The sequence below is a fragment of the Callorhinchus milii genome, unplaced genomic scaffold (assembly GCF_018977255.1).
Source record: "Callorhinchus milii isolate IMCB2004 unplaced genomic scaffold, IMCB_Cmil_1.0 Scaffold7, whole genome shotgun sequence".
Taxonomy (NCBI): Eukaryota; Metazoa; Chordata; class Chondrichthyes; order Chimaeriformes; family Callorhinchidae; genus Callorhinchus; species Callorhinchus milii.
This window is the reverse complement of record NW_024704748.1, coordinates 5,760,384-5,778,011: the sequence shown is the minus strand read 5'-3', so window position 1 is coordinate 5,778,011 and position 17,628 is coordinate 5,760,384. Positions and strand designations below refer to the sequence as shown.

The window sequence follows — 17,628 nt, the reverse complement described above, 5'->3', positions numbered from 1 at the left end:
GGCCTCTCATCCATTCTCCTGGTCCAATTATTCCAGGTTCCTATCTCTCCTCCCCTTAGGTCATATGCCCTTGTAAGCACAGGGGAGAGGGGGGACAAGGCGGAGGGTTTGAGGATTGAGGATTCCATAGTTTTGGGACATAGTGGCTGAAAGTGAGACATCCGATGGTGGGGCGGAGCGTGCGAGAGATGAGCAAGAGGCAAGTGCCAGTTGCTCGGAGGCACAGGGTGGTGGATTAGGGAATGAGGTCGTAAAGGGAGGTGCCAAGGAGTGAATAGATTTGAACACGCGTGAGGATCTTGAAGTCGATCCGTTTGGTGATGGGGAGCCAGTGGAGCCTGGCGAGAACTGGTGAAATGTGGGTACGGAGTTTGGTCCGGGTCAGTATGCAGGCGGCAGAATTTTGAATGAGCTGGTTCTTTTGAATGGCGGAGCTGGGGAAACCAGCAAGGAGTGCATTGGAGTAATCCAAGTAGAAGGTGACAAATGCATGCACAAGGGTTTTGGCTGCCTTTGGGGTAAGGTACGGTCGGTGGCGGAGGTGGAAGAAGGCGGTCCTGATTAGGACCCAGGTTTGGGGGAGGAAGGACAGCTGGGGGTTGAAACGAACGCCTCGGTTGCACACTGGTTCGGTGAGTCTGAGGGAGAGCCCAGGGAGGTTGGGGAGTTTAGATCCGCAGGAGTGAAGACATTGATGGGAGCCAAGGAGCATGGCTTCCGTCTTGTCCATATTCCGCTGCAGGAAGTTGCAGCTGAATATCTCTCCCTCTCACTGACAGTTACTCTCCCTCACTGACAGTTACTCCCACTGACTGTTACTCTCACTGACTGTTACTCTCTCTCAATGATAATTACTCTCACTGACAGTTACTCTCAGACTGACAGTTACTTGCTCACTGACAGTTACTCTCTCACTGACAATTACTCTCTCACTGACAGTTACTCTCGTTGACAATTACTCTCTCACTGACAGTTACTCTCACTGATAGTTACGCTCTCACTGACAGTTACTCTCACTGACAGTTACTCTCACAGTTTCTCTCTCACTCTGTCTGTCACCGAGAGTTTCTCCCTCTCACCGACAATTACTTTCACTGACTGTTACTCTCAGACTGACGATTACTATCACTGACAGTTACTCTCAGACTGACAGTTACTCTCAAACTGACAGTTACTCTCAGACTCACAGTTACTCTCAAGTTGACAGTTACTCTCACTGACAGTTACTCTCACTGATAGTTACTCTCTCACTGATGGTTACTCTCACTGAGTTATTCTCAGACTGACAGTTACTCTCACTGACAGTTACTCTCACTGACAGTTACTCTCACTGATAGTTACTCTCTCACTGATGGTTACTCTCACTGAGTTATTCTCAGACTGACAGTTACTCTCACTGACAGTTACTCTCACTGACAGTTTTTCTCTCTCACTGTCTGTCACCGAGAGTTCCTCCCTCTCACCGACAGTTATGTTCACTGACTTTTACTCTCAGACTGACGGTTACTATCACTGACAGTTACTCTCAGACTGACAGTTACTCAAACTGACAGTTACTCTCAGACTGACAGTTACTCTCAAATTGACAGTTACTCTCACTGACAGGTACTCTCAGACTAACAGTTACTCTCTCATTGACAGTTACTTTCAGACTGACTGTTGCTCTCTGACAGTTACTCTGAGACTCGCAGTTACTCTCACTGAGTTACTCTCCCACTGACTAGTTACTCTCTCACTGACAGTTACTCTCTCACTGACAGTTACTCTCTCACTGACAGTTGCTCTCTGACTGACAGTTACTCTCTCACTGACAGTTACTCTCACTGACAGTTACTCTCTCACTGACAGTTGCTCTCACTGACAGTTACTCTGTCATTGACAGTTACTCTCACTGACAGTCGCTCTCTCACTGACAGTTACTCTCACTGACAGTTACTCTCTCACTGAGTTACTCTCTGACAGTTACTCTCTCACTGAGTTACTCTCACTGATAGTTACTCTCACTGACAGTTACTCTCTGACAGTTACTCTCTCACTGACAGTTACTCTCACTGACAGTTACTCTCTGACAGTTACTCTCTCACTGACAGTTACTCTCCCACTGACGGTCGCCCTCCCACTGACAGTCGCCCGCTGACTGACAGTTGGTGCACGGGTCGCTGGCCCCGCCCCCCCCCCCCACCCCGCGTTGCTAGGTGACGGAGCAGAGGGCGGAGCGCGCGCTGCATTCTGGGCCATCGTTTGCGCCGCCATGTTTGGTGTCAGCGCGGGAGCCTGACCCGCAGCCCAGGCCCGGGGAGCGCGGAGCCAGGTCCCCCGGGAGGGGGGGGGAGGGGGAAGGAAGGAGAGCCGAGCGACAGCCGGAGCCATGTCGGGCAGGGACGGCAAGATGAGCACGACGGAACGGGTGGTGAAATGTGAGTGCTCGGGGCTTGGGCGGCGGGTAGGAGCGGCGCGCGCGGGGCCGGTGCCGAGCGCCGAGCGCGGCTGTTCCCAGCCTCGGGGTCGCTCCGCTCTCCGCTCTCCGCGCTGCCCCGCGCCAGGCACAGGCCGTGCAACGGTCGCGACGAAGCCGCGGACGCAGCCTGGCAGCGGAGGCCGGGATAGGGCACACGGCTGAGCCGCGGTTCGATCTGTACAACAACAACAACAACACCAACCACAAGATTGCATTTGTAGAGCGCCTTTCACGTCGGGAGGACGTCCCAAGGCGCTGGACAGTTGGGTCGGGACCCCGAGCATTGGAGGGAGGGAGGGGGGGGGAGCGAGGAGGGGGTAGAGAGTCGATAATTGTACGTTAATCGCTTCCTTTTATTGCTTAAACACACAGTGTGTTGGGGTTACACGCGCAGGGACTGTGTGCTGTACCGCAGCACTGGGTCGCAGCCTCGTGTTTGCTGGAATATCCCAAGTAATTGAGTACTGCGAGCACCAGAATTGCTACCAGAAGCTTCTGGGTTTTGAATCTCGATGAGTCCTGCCAACCCGACATCCATTCAGAACCACTAAGAATTAGCGCCCTGCCTTAAAGTCTCCCGGAGCTGGGTCTCTCTGTATCTTAATAACAGTAATAATCCTTGCATTTGATACAGCACATCATTATGTTGTTGAGAAGTCTCAAAGCACTTCGCAGAATATGCTGTAAAGTGAATTGACTGCGTATTTTGTGGACCATGTTTGTATACTTTGTGTATTAACTGGCTACAAGGAGGCACGACAGCGAGCAACGTCTGGGAGTTCTGTGGTAAATCTATTTAGTGATGGTTGATCGACCTCTGCAATTCGTCAATGAGACTTGAAGGTGTGGATGTGCATTCACTCTCATAAGCCAAGCAATCGTAGACCTGTGCTGTGCTGCCTGCCTTAAAATCGTGAACGGGTTCAGTGAGCTGAAATGGGGAGCAAATTGTGTCTGCAGGTCCGGTTCCACTTTGAAAGTTGTGGCTGTATTTATCAATTGATTGCAAGTATTCCAGCATTAACACGCATCAAAGGAAACCCCCTACCTAGCACTGAACAGTTGTCAGTAATGTGGTGCTAATCCTTTTGCTAAATTTTGGATAATTAAATAATAATACCACAAAATGCTTTGAAAAGACACAATGGAAGGATTATTATTATAACTGATTATACTTATTGTATTGGAGACCACTGAGCTCAAATGTCCCTGACGTGATCTTGAATCTTCTGAACCAAAGTGTAATTATTCCCAAAGTGCCAAACTATTTCTCCTCGCTTGTTTTTGCATCCAATGTTGGTTTTGTACTTTTCGAGGAATGCAGATTTTGCACAATGTTTGGAGCAAATTACTCACATGTACTGGCAATTGAAGATGTATGTAATTATTAGTGGTTTTTACTATTCCACAAATTTCAATTAAAACATTGAAATCTCCTGAGTAATACTTTGGCAACGTGTTTAAGCCCTGAAACTGTAGTGGTATTGTATTCAATATGCATATGATTTACATTGATTTATGTAAATATTGGTGCTTTTGCATTATGTGTTTTTGAGTATTGTACTGCAATGCTCACATTTTAAAATATTCTGTTTATTTATACGGAGCTATTTGGTATAAATGTTACCACTTAAATTGATAGTGTATGGAGGATGAGACAAGGTTGATGTAATGAGAAGCAGACGGACTCTTAAAACTTGTACCCTTTTGTCACATTCCTTTTTCTGAAATTCCAATTTGTCAGATCATATCGGCCAACAAAATACTCAAGACATTACCCTTCACAGTGTATCCCATGAAGTGCTTTGAGACACCCTGCTGATGTGAAAGGCAGTTATTTTATTACAACAACAACTTGCATTTATGTAGCGCCGGCGGGGCAGAGTCTCAGAGAGCTTGACGCTGGTGGAGTCTGACACTGAGCCTGGGGGAGAGAGGAAGTGACCGTAAGCACGGTCGAAGAGGAAGGTCTTCAGTCATGATCTGAAAGAGGAGGCAAGGCGGAGGGATTGGAGGAGAGAGTTCCAAAGCTTCAGGGAATGGTGGCTGAAAGTGCGGTTACCGATGGTGGAGGGGACGAGGGACAAGCAGGAGGTCAGAGCCAGCCGACGGGTTAGGATTCAGCAGCAGATTGCGTTCTGCACCTCACCTGTTGTGACCATGAAGTACGATTTGGGGATGTTCTGTATTTGAAAGAAACAGTACTTTGAAGCATTTTCCATTTAAAGTATTTCCTTAAAATCATAAATGCTGTCAAAATATTGTATGCAAATGTAATTTGTTGTTGCATGCGATCAATTGAATTTGGAGGAGAGGCAGAAAGAAATTCCCACGGTAGGAGTCAGAAAGTTGCTTCCCCTCACATGAATCCACCATCTTAGGAATGGATAAGATTCTTTGTTGAAGCACGTTCAGGTTCTGCTATCCATGTGGATTGGATGTGTGTTCCATTTAAAAGGCTGGTCCTGGTTTGAAGTTGTGTTTTTACTTATGCTAAGTCTACATGAGCAGGCATGTGTTTCTCAAGCTCCTACACTCGTACTGACGGTGAACACTGCCAATTCTACTTATTGAGATCCTCAGGCTTCAGCTTTCTCACAAACACTTGCTGTTAGTTTATCGTCAACCTTATCAGTAGTTTGTTGTTTTTGTAGTTGCAATTCATAGAATCTTCTGTAAAATAAGTGCAAAGATGGCAGAACTCAGCCCTCGGAGTGCTTCTGAAGACATATGCTAGTATTGTGAAGGGAAGCAGTTTCTAGACAGTGGGAATGAATTTGACTTTTCTTTATAACTGTTCCCAGTCGCCTGTTTTCTTCCCCTCCCCCTTTCCTTTTCTCGTCAAAACCTGTTTCAACTGTCAGGTGGCGGATTCTGTGAGGTGTATAATTACAGTACTCAAAAAATCTTTGAAACAGAGTATTAATTATATTGGAGTGTTTGAGAGGTGCTTATGTATTGTGGATTGCTGTCATAGTAGCACTCCATTCCTCTGAGCATTATTGCAAATCAGTGAGGTCTCTTCTCAGTTTGCTTTTGTACTGTTTTTCCCTCTCTCCCATTTGATGAGTATGTTTTAAACATGCCTCTCATGCTTTTTCTTCCTGTCAGAGCAGTAACTTGTAATCCAAAAACACACTCCATTAATTTGTTCATTAATGCAGTTTCCACCAGGTTTGTTGGGTGGAAGATGGATTAAGCACAAAATTTCCAAATATTGAGTTACACAGTATCTTTCTTAACTGTTTCACAACCAATCCCTTAAATTGGTCTATAATTCGAGCACCTATCATCTTTCTCGCAAAGCCTTGTAACTGATGGGTACAATTTGCTTGTTTAATTTAGAGCAGTCTCACCACACAACAAATTATTTTTGAAATTGTGATCAACACTGGTAAGCCCATAGATTTACAGACAAAATATTTTCAATAACGAACACTACAATCAACCTATATTAAAAGTGCAATATATAAAATAACTGGAATGGGTCAATTACTCTTCAAATAAACAAATCTTTACTTAATTTGAGACTTAGTTCATAGTCAATTGAAGCTCTCTTTGCTGCCCAGTAGATTAAGCCTTTTATGCAAACCTTGCCCATCAAATGGAGACTAATTTGATGGTGGCCAAGGCTTCAGATCCTAAGCCTTAACCTCCAGAACTCTCTCCTTCTGTCTTTAACTCCTGCCTCAAATTCAACCTCTTGGCCAACTCCCCATCTATCCTGCCTGGGTGTCCATCCCGTCCCAGCAAAGTATTCCAAAACGTTGCCCTACGTGAAGGGTTCTGTATAAATGCAAGTTGTTGTCATTTTCAGAACTCTGAAGAATATTCAAACAAGAGAAAGTGAAAACCCCCTCACTGTGCCAAAGACCTTAGCTGCCAAAAATATCTCCCCAAAGAGATCTTGAATGCAGTCGTATCATAGGAAAACATCAGACCGTACTGACTGCATATTCATAATTAACACAGGAGAACGGTGCAGTTGTTCCCACATACAATCAGCCGTCTCCCATTGCATATTTCTAGTTAGACAGGTAGGTAGCAGTCAATGCATACGTCTGTCCATTGGGTATGTGAAAATTAGTTTGGTATTGATCGTTTCAGGTTACTAGATATTTTACAAAGAAACCACCAAGTAGTTTGGACACATTAAGCTATAGATATGTGAATCAATGTGTCGGTGCTATTTCAAGCAGCCACAACATGAGCATCAATCATGGAATGTCTAACTGGTCACATTACAGCCCGCTCTTTATTAGTTTCTTGAGGCTGCTTTCTTTCTCAATCTCTAAATGTGTCATTAACCTGCCGCTCAGATAGAGAGTGATGGTGCCCTTCCCTTCAACTATTCACTTGACCTGGCATGACTCTCGTACCTATGTCCAAGCTGGCTTTTTCGGAGAGGAATCCCTGGGATTAAGACTGTCTATCTGTGCACAAAGCCTCCTTCAGCTCTTATGAATGCAACACAAGCTAGATGATTGTTTTCTGTGATTAGGGGTGCTGACTATGTTCAGATAAGAGCATGTCTGTGGCTGGATTGTGCAATTTGCAGATTCAACAAGTTCTACAAAATATGGAATTTTGAGAGGTATAATTACATTGGAGTTTAAGATAGGGTTAGTATCGAACTGTGGGTTTACTTTGTACAGCCTCAAAGGAAATATATATTGGCTCTTAAAGGAGAGGAAACTGAATGAGGAGATGTGGGGCCGAATATATTGTGACAGAATGTGGTTCTAAGTATTTCTGTCCGGTAGTTTTAGCTTTGAGACAAAGAAATGCAAGTTGTTGTTGTTGTCTTCTGTGAAGTCCTGCCATTGGAACTTTTCGACTTTTTGTTGGGTATTTCCAACTGATGCGCATTGCAGAATGCTCACCAAGAAAGTCCTGGTTTCTGGTCAGTTTCTTATCCCCTGAACAATGCTCACTTTAGCCATCTTGATCTGAGCTGCTGGTCAGTGTGTTTCAGCCTGGCGCAGTGGTGGCACTCGCCTCTGAATCAGAAGGTTGTGGGTTCAAGCTCCACGTTGGGACTTGGAATCACGTAGGCTAAGATGACACTCCAGTGCGATACTGGGGGTGTCTTGCATTGTTGGAGGTGCCGTCCTTCGGGTGAGACGTTAAACTGAGGTCCCATCTGCTTGTTCAGGTGGATGTTAAAGATCCCGTGGCACTTTTCGAAAAGAGATGTGAGTTTCTCTCTCCTGGTGTCCTGGCTCTCTGTGGGATTTTGCTGTGTTGTGCCACGTATGCCCACAAAATACACAGTCAATCCAGATTACAGTATATCCACTTTGAGACGTCTCGATGACATGATGAAGCAGTATCAAATGCAAAGAGTATTATTTTTATTATTATTGCAGATTGAGAAAGAAAGTACCCTCAAGAAATCTAAAAAATGGACAATAACAGGACCAGTTAGACGTTCTTGACTGATGCTCACATTGTGTATGGTTGAAATGGCTTTCATGCACTTATTTGTTAATTTCTCTGTGCCTAAAATTAGTTAATACTGAATTTTCCAAATTTAGGGATATCTCCGAGGCCATTGTGCGTAGAGAGAAAGAGAGATGTTGTTCTAATATTCCCTAAAGTCTCAAAAGCTGCCTCCGTGCATTGTTTCATGTTGTGTATTTCCTGTTTATTTTCTCTTAATAGTGATTGTTGGAACACTTTGTGTTTCTGTCTCCCTCCTGCAGCTGTCCCCTTCCCACCGGCTCACCACCTGACAGGTGAAGAGATCTTTGACACCGAAGGCAAGCCCAGAGTAGATGTTTTGAAAAGCCATTTAATAAAAGAAGGTCGCGTGGATGAGGAAATTGCACTTAGAATTATTAATGAAGGGGCTGAAGTCCTGCGGAGAGAGAATACCATGATAGAAGTTGAAGCACCGATAACAGGTAAGGGCAAAGCTTTTCTTTGTGCAAAGGAAACTTCTGAGCTTTACACTGACGTTGGGGTTAAGAGGATAAAGATATTCGATTCCTTTTCATTCAAACTTGAGGCTAAACCCAGCTGAAACCAAACTTGTTCAAAATAACACAAGCTGCTCCATTCATCCACAAAATACAGTCAATCCTCTTTACAGTATAACCTATGAAGCGCTTTGAGACATCTCAACGGCATGATGGTGTTACATCAAATAAAGGGACTATTATTATTATATGCGCCCAGTTATATTTCTTGGAATAGTGGCACATTGTTTGGAACGCAACGTTAGGTTCTAAAAATCAAGTCTTTTTTAACTAAAAACAAACTTCATAATTCATTCTTTAATCTAACTGGAGAAGCATACCCTGGGTACCTTTAGATAATGAAATTTGAAAAACATTTGTTTTAGTAGTCAGAAGAAACAAAAGGTTGCCTTGTTTTCCTGTGAGCAGCATTTGCTAGAACCTAAATTAAATCGAGTTAAATTATCAAAATTGTCAGTCCCAAGTTGGTGAAATCCATCAAGACACGTAATTAACTTTTCACTATTCATCATTCCCGCTGCAGTAATGGTTGTAACTCTTATTAACACTGCCTAAGGCTGGTTCGCTACATGTTGCATTTGTTATGGCCAACCCAAAGCTGTGGAAAATTGGTCAATGTGGCTATATTTCAAGAAGCTTAACATTTGGTGCAGTAAAACTTCATTTAGCCCAGGATAAATGTAGGCTGTGAACCAGAAGTCGAGGGTAAACTACATTTGCCATTTTTCTAATCTTTTTCTTTTTTCCCTCCCCCTAGTTGAGAAATTAGTCAACACGACAGATCATTGCACGGAGCTCCAGCGGAAGCCAGAAAGAGATCAGCTAGTTCAGCAGTCAGTTTCCAGTAACTGAATGATCAACTATTAGTAGAAGGCTTAGTATATTGAGTAGGTAGTGTAAGTATTATTATTAGTTGTTGTCTCATTCACATTTAGTATAGAGGTTGTGAAACAGCTGAATATTGAAGTGAGATACAATGCAGGTGTTCATGTTCCATTTCACTGCAGCTTTGGCTTTCCTGAGCCTTTCGTGTCAGTGAACAGACTAAGGCAAGGTTGATGTCCATAGATTTCCTCGGCTTCTTAAAGTGTTTCACAGAATATACTGTAAAGTGAATTGACTATGTTTTGTGGGCAAATCTAGCAGCCAATTGTGCACAACAGTGTCCGACAAACAGTCATGGATTGAGTGACCATTTTTTTTAAGGGATTGTTAACCCCAAATTCCTACAACCGGGTTCCTATTTACTGCTAGGTAAACAGAGGCAATGTGGAGTAAGGAAACTTGCCCAACATTTCACCCTGCCCGGGAATCAAACCCAGGTCCCCTTACTCGCAAATATTTCTTCATTTTAATCAGTCAAGCCTGCTAGTGTTATCATTGCCTTCTGGCAAGTCCATAAAATATAGAGCTTCACTGTATGTTTAAATGCCCAGGATAAAATTTGGGAGGGAAGGGGTGGCAGGCAACTACATTTTATAGGACACCATACTCTAGAAAATATTCAATTCAAACTACCACTAATAATCAGTATTGCCCCTGACTTGCAGAAATCTGCGGATTCAGAGAGAGTTGGAATCTGGTGCACTTTTATGGTGTACAGTGTATTTATAAAGTAGTCGCTGCTACTTTTAGATCTCTGCTGGCTTATTTTTGGTGCTCACACCTGTGAGACTGAGGGAAGTGTTTGGGGAAAACCAAGTCGTGTAACACTCTTCGTTTGGATTCTGGCTACAAGCTCCTCCCACAGAGGAATGGGTGCTTCCCCACAGCTTGCACTGTGTTTGGGTTAAGCGGGTGAGCGATCTGCTCCTGTGTCTCTGTGTGTTATTAAAGTATTCAAAGATTTTTGTGGGTGGGATCGACAGCAACTTGCATATATATAGCACCCCTCGTGCAGGATTGTGGCCCAGAGCACTTGACAGTGGCGGAGGTGACTGTAGACACAGTCAAAGAGGAAGGTCTTCAGGTGCGATCTGAAGATGGGGAAGGAAGGAGCAAGGCAGATGAATAGAGGAGAGTATTCCAGAGTGGGTGAAAGCGTGGCCACATTGATGGAATAGAGGGGACGAGGGACATACCAGTCATGCAACGGGTAGTAAGCAGGTTGGAGAGGTAAGGAGCTGCCAGGGTATGAAGGGGTTTGAAAACGAGTGTGAGAATCTTGAAATGGATCCATTTGGCGATAGGGAGCCAGTGGAGCCTGGATCATACAATGAACAAGAGCAAAGTGGCAACAGCTGAAGGCTGCAATTTTTCAAAATTTGAAGTTTGATTTAAATTTGATACAATTTTACAGGAAAGTATTACATTTAAGCATGATTCTCTGTCACTTTGTTTGAAGGGATTTCTAAATTTTCTCAGGCTTTTCTGCAAACCTTTTGCCTAATGTTAATTTCATATGTTTTTATTCGCAAAATAATTGTTGGAAGACTGAGTGGGCGTTACAGCGCAGCCTTTACTCAAGTGCTTCCATTTTGTTATGAGGTGAGGGTGAGCTGGGGGTGTGTTGCATTGTCAGGTGCCATCCTTCAGATAAGATATTAAATCAAGATCCTGGCTGCCTTTTTCAGGTGGATGTTAAAGTTCCCATGGCCGATATGAAAAGAGACGGGAGTTTCTTCCAGTGTCCTGGTCAACAAGCTTCCAAACTAAAATTGGTCATTCACTTCAGCCATGTTTATGGGACATTGCTGTGCGTAGTTGGGCTGGCGCATTTGCCTACAAATATATACAATCATGCCACAGTAAATCCTGTGAAGCGGTTTGAGACCTCCTCCAAAAGAAAGTTGCTGAACTACATGTAACAATTATTATTATCTATTATTGTAAAGTTAATGGATGCCTCTTATATTCTAGTGTGTGGTGACATCCATGGTCAATTCTTTGACCTGATGAAGCTTTTTGAAGTAGGAGGATCACCAGCCAACACCAGATATCTCTTCCTTGGAGATTACGTAGACCGAGGGTATTTCAGCATAGAGGTAAGAATTAAGCGCTTACCTGGGCTGGGGCGTAGAGGAAAAACTGATGAGTAGAGGGAAAAACTGTTAATGAAATGTCATTCCTGCTTGACTTTTCATATTCAGTGTGAGGTCTAATCTGGCGATTTCAAACACGGTTTGCGTTTTGATATTAGCGTAGCATTGCCGAGTGTTATTTTGTTGTACTGTAGTTCCAGCATTACGAATATCCAGCTTAACCATGTCGGAAAGTGAACTGTGCCCTCAGCAATCTTGTACAGCTATGGCTTCCCTGATGGTCTCATGGGTGAAGCTGGTGAAGCATTGGGTCATGCAGACCGCTAAATCACAGGTTTGAATCCCAGGCTCTGCTAAGTGAGCTGATCTCATCTGGGCCATCAGTTGGGGCGACTGTTGTCCTCTGTACTCTTGTGTTAGGGAAGGGAAAATCAGCTAAATATGCCTTTCCTGATCACTATCCAGGGTCTGACTTTACTTCTTGTTCCAGCATAAGCAGAGAACAAACAGAGAGCAAAGCTCATTCTTCTGTACGTAATTAGTACACTTGAGACTCTACCCATGTGAAGGATGCTAAATGCAAATTCTTGTTGTTGTATGTACACAAAAATCATAGAATGTTCCACCAGACAAATGGTCCATTTGTGCCATGTCCAGTCTGTACACATGCTTTCTCTACATGAGCCACCTACTCTAATCTCATTCTCCTGCTCGCTCCCTTATACTCTTTATTATGGCTCTTATTTAAGTATCCATCCGATTTTGATTTAAGAGAATCTAATTCAGTGTGGTTTGTGGCAGCAGATTCTGCATTCCATCCATGCTCTGAAGAAAATGCTTTCAACCTCCCCCTTTATTTCTCTATGCAATCATTGTTGTGTCACTTTGTTTCCATTGATCGGCAAGAGGACACAATCTGTGTGATTTGTTATTTCTTCTGCCACTCGTCCAGCTTCTCCAGTCACCTTCACGGACAATTAATGCTGAACTTTGGGCAATTTGTGTTGTGAATTCCTGCCTTCAACTGGGAGCCAACTTTGGATTGCTCTTTAATTGTTTTATTTGGCCCAGTTTTATGTCATTTCTGTTTCTCTGTCATTCCCAATGCTGCTTTCTAACTGGAAAGACCTTTTGCCTACACCCGAAAGTATTCTTCTTCCTTTTTAAAATCTTATATACCTCAATAACAGGGTGGTCCAATTGGCGGTCTGCGGGCCGATTTCATCCATCACTCACTCATCCATTTCATCTGGCCCACCCGTTCCGTCCATAATCTGTAAATGTTCTTATGTTTCTGGAAGAGAAACACAAAAATATTCCTTATGCTGCCCACGGACATTTCTCAAATAGGGCATCCAGCCCTCAAACAGCCAAAAGGTTAGATCACATACTTTATAAGATCCCCTGTGAGATGAGACCTATCAAGACTGAAGAACCCTCACTTGTCTAATCATTGTTGATAGTTCACCTAATCATTGCTCATAACTCGTAAGGTGAATGATTGAAAATAAACTTCTGCTGTACCTTACTAATGAATCTGATTTTTATCGATGATTTGCTGTTTTCTAATTCACATGTGTGTGAGAGATTAATAATTTTTTTTTAAAACAGTGTGTACTCTACTTGTGGGTTTTGAAGATTCTGTACCCAAATACGTTGTTCCTATTACGAGGGAATCACGAATGCAGACACCTTACAGAGTATTTCACGTTTAAACAAGAATGTAAGTAACGCCCTTCAGCTTGTATAACATTGAATATATCTTCACAATAAGGACAACAAAAGAGAATAGGAAAAACAGGAGCCATTGTTTTCGGAAAAATGGGTGTTGGGGATGTGGACAGGTGCACAGGCGATAAAAGAAGAAACTGGACAAACTAGACGTGTCCTGCTTACCTAATTCTGGAATGTATTAGGCGCAGGTTGGAAAGGCTTGAGGAACCCAGAGTGTGCGTTGGGGTAACTGCTGGAGTCTATCCAGCTAAAACCACATAGCATGCCATTGACAGCACTGCTTGGCAAGCTTTCCCACTGTTTGTCCAGCTAGGACTACCGTACCTGTTAGAACTTTGGCTTGCTGGGTTAATTGGAGCGAAGTGGAAAGAGTCCCTGCCCCCAGTGACTGATCTGCCCTTCCACGTCCTGCCGATGAGCCAGGCTGGCCAGGTGGTCTCGATTCCGCCATTTGGTTGCCAAACATTTCATCTTCGAGCCAGTTCAGCCCCTCTTCCCTCCCCCCACCTCACTAGTTGGTCATTTGATGGCCCACAAGCACAGGTTTGAACCCACATTAGGTGGATGGTGGGTACCAGGAGCTTCTTATAGTGTTCATAGTTGTTAACTACGTCAGCATAAATCGGTGCCCTGTGGTTACTGTGGACTGGGGTGACAGTCCAGTTCCGCAGTTATTATGAACGGGCCAAAAGTAACACTGTGATATATGCATGGGGTCTGTAATGTTTAATGAGCAGTCTCCGTAGCCCGGTCACAGAGACATACGATTATCTGGTAGAGATTCATCTTCATTGTGTGCTGCATCTAACAGTAAATGCTCAGATGATAGGTTTCTACTAAAACTCCAGGTTTGGCATTGCTCAGTTGACTCACCAGCTAACACGTTGCCCTCCCAATTATACGGTTGCAGATTCAGATTTCCGAAACCTTCGTCAGTCCAGTGCACTTGGCACAGTGCAAATCAGCCTTTTTGACTCTTGGTGCTGTCCTTGGAAAGTCTTGCAGTTGTAGAGTGTTCATAGTTGTGGGATGAAGTTCTTTCTCCACTTAGTGCAGTGCACATGCTATCAGCCACCAGACAAAACAGAGCCAACCAGACCCTACGGGGCAATGTTATAAGCAGTGTGTTTGGAGGAGGGGGGGAAGCTAAGGATCAAAGCACAAAGTATTAGTAAAAAATGAACATTGAACAGCCATGCATGGTTTATCTTTCAAGTAGTGAGTTTAATGCCAGCGTTTATCACCCAGGTAAAATCAAGTATTCTGAAAGAGTCTACGACGCCTGCATGGAAGCATTTGACTGCCTTCCCCTTGCTGCACTTCTCAACCAGCAGTTTCTGTGCGTGCACGGTGGCCTCTCACCCGAAGTTCATAACTTAGAAGACATTAAACGGGTAAGATCTTTAAATATTAAAGCTTGATTAATAAATGCTTTGAAATAGCAACTTTCTCAGGCGGGTGTGGAGGGGGAGGGGAATAGACTGTTTCTTTCAAAGTCCTTTCCTGAAAGTTGGGTTGATTTCAGAGCCTGTGAGGTACATTGCATGTTCCCTTCCCCACGATTGGTAAAATGCTGCCACAGAGCACAATTCTTCTATTTCCACCTACAAATCTGATACTTCCATCATCCCATAGGGGTTGCGAGCAACACCTTGTATAGTCGAGTGAGCTCACCTTCTGGTGTATGGAAGACCTTGTTCTGGGCAATGTCTGTTGTTTCTTTCTCTCATGTCAGCAGCAGTTTGCTCTTGTCGCCCACACACCAAACGTTCACAGTTTATATACCACTTTATTTTGTCATCCAAGCTGACTCACTGCAGCCTTGAGTGTAGCAAGGTTTGGTTTGAGTCTCTGCCAACTTTCTACAGCTTTTCTTTGCTTGTGTGGTGCTGGTTACTCACCAACGCCAACTCAAATAGAGACAGACCCTTCACTATCTGGCGTATCTGCTCAATCACTGTGGTCACCACCCAATGTCAGAACCTGGGAGAATACATACTCCTGTGCTCCGCACCATTGTCCCATGTAGTTACGTAGCGTTCAAAACTATGCAAGTTTTGACGTGCTTGTATAACTTGTTGCAAGTTGATTTTGGCAACAAAAAAGTTGAACGCTCCCACATTTCTCCCAAGTTTGCTGAATCAGAACGACAGGAATTACATTGCCTCGCTCCTGCCTGGATCAAGGAGCGCAAAATCAGCCAAAATGTCTTCTATTCAGCAACCCCTATTGGAGGTGCATGTGTGGACATTGGCTTTGGGCAGGATGAAAATCTGAATCAGCTCAGAAGCTCCTGAACCTGGCCACATGAATACAATTTTGCAGCATGGAAAGAGGTCATTTGGACCTTCGTCCCAGTGTCGCCTCTCAGAAAGAGCTCTCCTTTTCAGCCCCAACCCCCTGCCCATTTGTTTTCATTTTTTTAAATGTTTGTCTAGTTCCCTGTTACTTACTGTCCAAGTCATCAGCTAATGCAGGAGCAACAACCAAAGTACTAGAGGGTTTATAGTACTGTGCGTTACATTACAGAGAGGAATAATTGTGAGGTTTGGGGGGGGAAGGGGAGAGAGAAGAGAAGTATTCTCAAGATCAAAGCTGTGTCAATCAAGGCTCATTCTCCTTCTGCGAGTGTAGTGGGGGGAGCCTTAGAGACTGAACTTCCTACAGCATTAGCCCAACCTTTGGAATTGGCACAGATCTGGTGTCAGACTGATGCATCCTGTCTGGGAATGGCTCTCATCACCCACACTTCAGCGACGGTTTAACAGGCAGTTTGGGTCCAGTCCAGTTGTGTGCTGGCTGACTTTGCTGATCCAGTGCTCTGGTATTGTGATGCTCCAAGCTGCCTTTAGCATCGAGTCCCAGAGCTTTCCACCTCTGTTAGTGTTTGTTACTTATTTGTACACAAAAGTTAAATGAATAAGGATTATGCTTTGATTAACTATAGGTACAGTCTTCCTCATTCTGTGAATACAGTTCAAGCTCCACTTAAACTCTCTGCCTACTTTTTTTTTACTTATTTGTATAGCCAGAGCCTCTTGGGGGTCTTGTGCTTTTTCTCTGGCTTTGAAAAGAACAAATTTATGAAGCAGGCATTTTATATGGGCAGGTGAGAAGGTGTGGTGATGGGGAAATTGGCTTCTTTGTGTAAGTCATACAGCACTGAACTCTTAAAGATACTGCCCCATCTACCAGTTTATTGGTGTGGAGGTCAAACAAGATTGAAAGAATGATGAAGGCTGTACCCACAATATTCTACTGTAACCATAAATTCCTCTGTTCTGTACCGGAGACACTACTGTGCAAGCTATTATTGCTGTTCTTTTCAGGCCATTTTGTTAATAGTTTACAATAATGCCTCCAAGTCTTCAAATAACTGCTGATGTTTTACAATAATGAGAGTTGTGCGCTTTAAATCCTATTAAGCCTTTTTTGACATGTCCCTAACAGTTAGATAGGTTTAAAGAGCCACCTGCATTTGGGCCAATGTGTGACTTGTTGTGGTCAGATCCTTCAGAGGATTTTGGAAATGAAAAAACCCAGGAACACTTCAGCCATAACACTGTCCGCGGGTGCTCCTACTTCTACAGGTGGGCAACTCCACAGCCTGATTACATTTAATGCTTTTCAATATTACTTTCCTGTGCCTGAGACAGACTTTAATTGGACACTGTTCTTTGTTTCAGCTACCCAGCTATTTGTGAATTTTTGCAAAATAATAATTTGTTATCGATAATTCGAGCACACGAGGCGCAGGATGCAGGGTAAGACTGACATCACATTCTGAGATCACATTTCACAGTAACTCGGCACTGGGCGTACTGTAAACTGGATGTAAAATCGGGTTCCAGAGGTAAATTTTCCTCTTCTACGTGCTCCCCCTCGGCATCCGCAAATTTTCTTTTCGGACAGATTTGCCCTGCCCAGGAATCGAACACCGGTTCTTTGCTTTGCAATATATCTTATCAATTTACAGCACAGAAGAAGGTCATACAACCTATTATGCCTGTGCTGGCCCTCTGAAAGAGCTACCTGTTTCATCCTATTTTTAATTTTCCTCCCTCTCCCTTTTAATTTTCAGCTTTTTAGATATCGAACTACCTCTTAAAAGCTAATGGTGATTCTGCCTGAAACGCGGTTCTAGGTTGGACATTCCATGTCCTAAGAATCGTGATTTTTTAAAAAAAAATTCCTTTTGCTCTTTTGGTAATTACCTTAAATCTCTACCCTCCAGTTACTGACTCACTGACTGATGGAAATAATTTCCCCCTCACTGTTTCAAAACCCATTTACATTTTAAAGCCTATCCGGTCTCCTTTCAATGGTATGTTCTGGGGAAAAATGCATCAGTTATAGTAATAATAATCCTTGCATTTGATATAGTGCCTTTTCTCATTGAGACGTCTCAAAGCACTTCACGGAATTATACAGTGAATTGACTGTATATTTTGTGGGCGAAACACGGCAATTGCGC

At 43.7% G+C, this 17,628-nt stretch overlaps 1 protein-coding gene and 1 non-coding gene across 8 annotated transcripts in view; both read left to right on the top strand.

Annotated features, from left to right (window-relative positions):
* Positions 1 to 2,235: 2,235 nt before the first annotated feature.
* The window catches only part of LOC103185841 (serine/threonine-protein phosphatase 2B catalytic subunit beta isoform), a 37,152-nt gene continuing 21,759 nt past the window's right edge, over positions 2,236 to 17,628 (top strand). For all 7 annotated transcript variants that reach the window (XM_007904557.2, XM_007904555.2, XM_007904556.2 and 4 more), the window contains exons 1-7: positions 2,236 to 2,417; positions 8,164 to 8,364; positions 11,299 to 11,423; positions 13,032 to 13,143; positions 14,403 to 14,548; positions 16,605 to 16,744; positions 16,841 to 16,918. In XM_007904557.2, coding sequence (XP_007902748.1) covers positions 2,369 to 2,417; positions 8,164 to 8,364; positions 11,299 to 11,423; positions 13,032 to 13,143; positions 14,403 to 14,548; positions 16,605 to 16,744; positions 16,841 to 16,918 — 851 coding nt within the window. In that variant the 5' untranslated portion in view covers positions 2,236 to 2,368. The remainder of the gene's footprint in view (positions 2,418 to 8,163; positions 8,365 to 11,298; positions 11,424 to 13,031; positions 13,144 to 14,402; positions 14,549 to 16,604; positions 16,745 to 16,840; positions 16,919 to 17,628) is intronic.
* LOC121849494 lies at positions 13,782 to 13,919 on the top strand. The gene has a single exon (XR_006085247.1). It is a non-coding gene; the product is annotated as a small nucleolar RNA SNORA84 (small nucleolar RNA).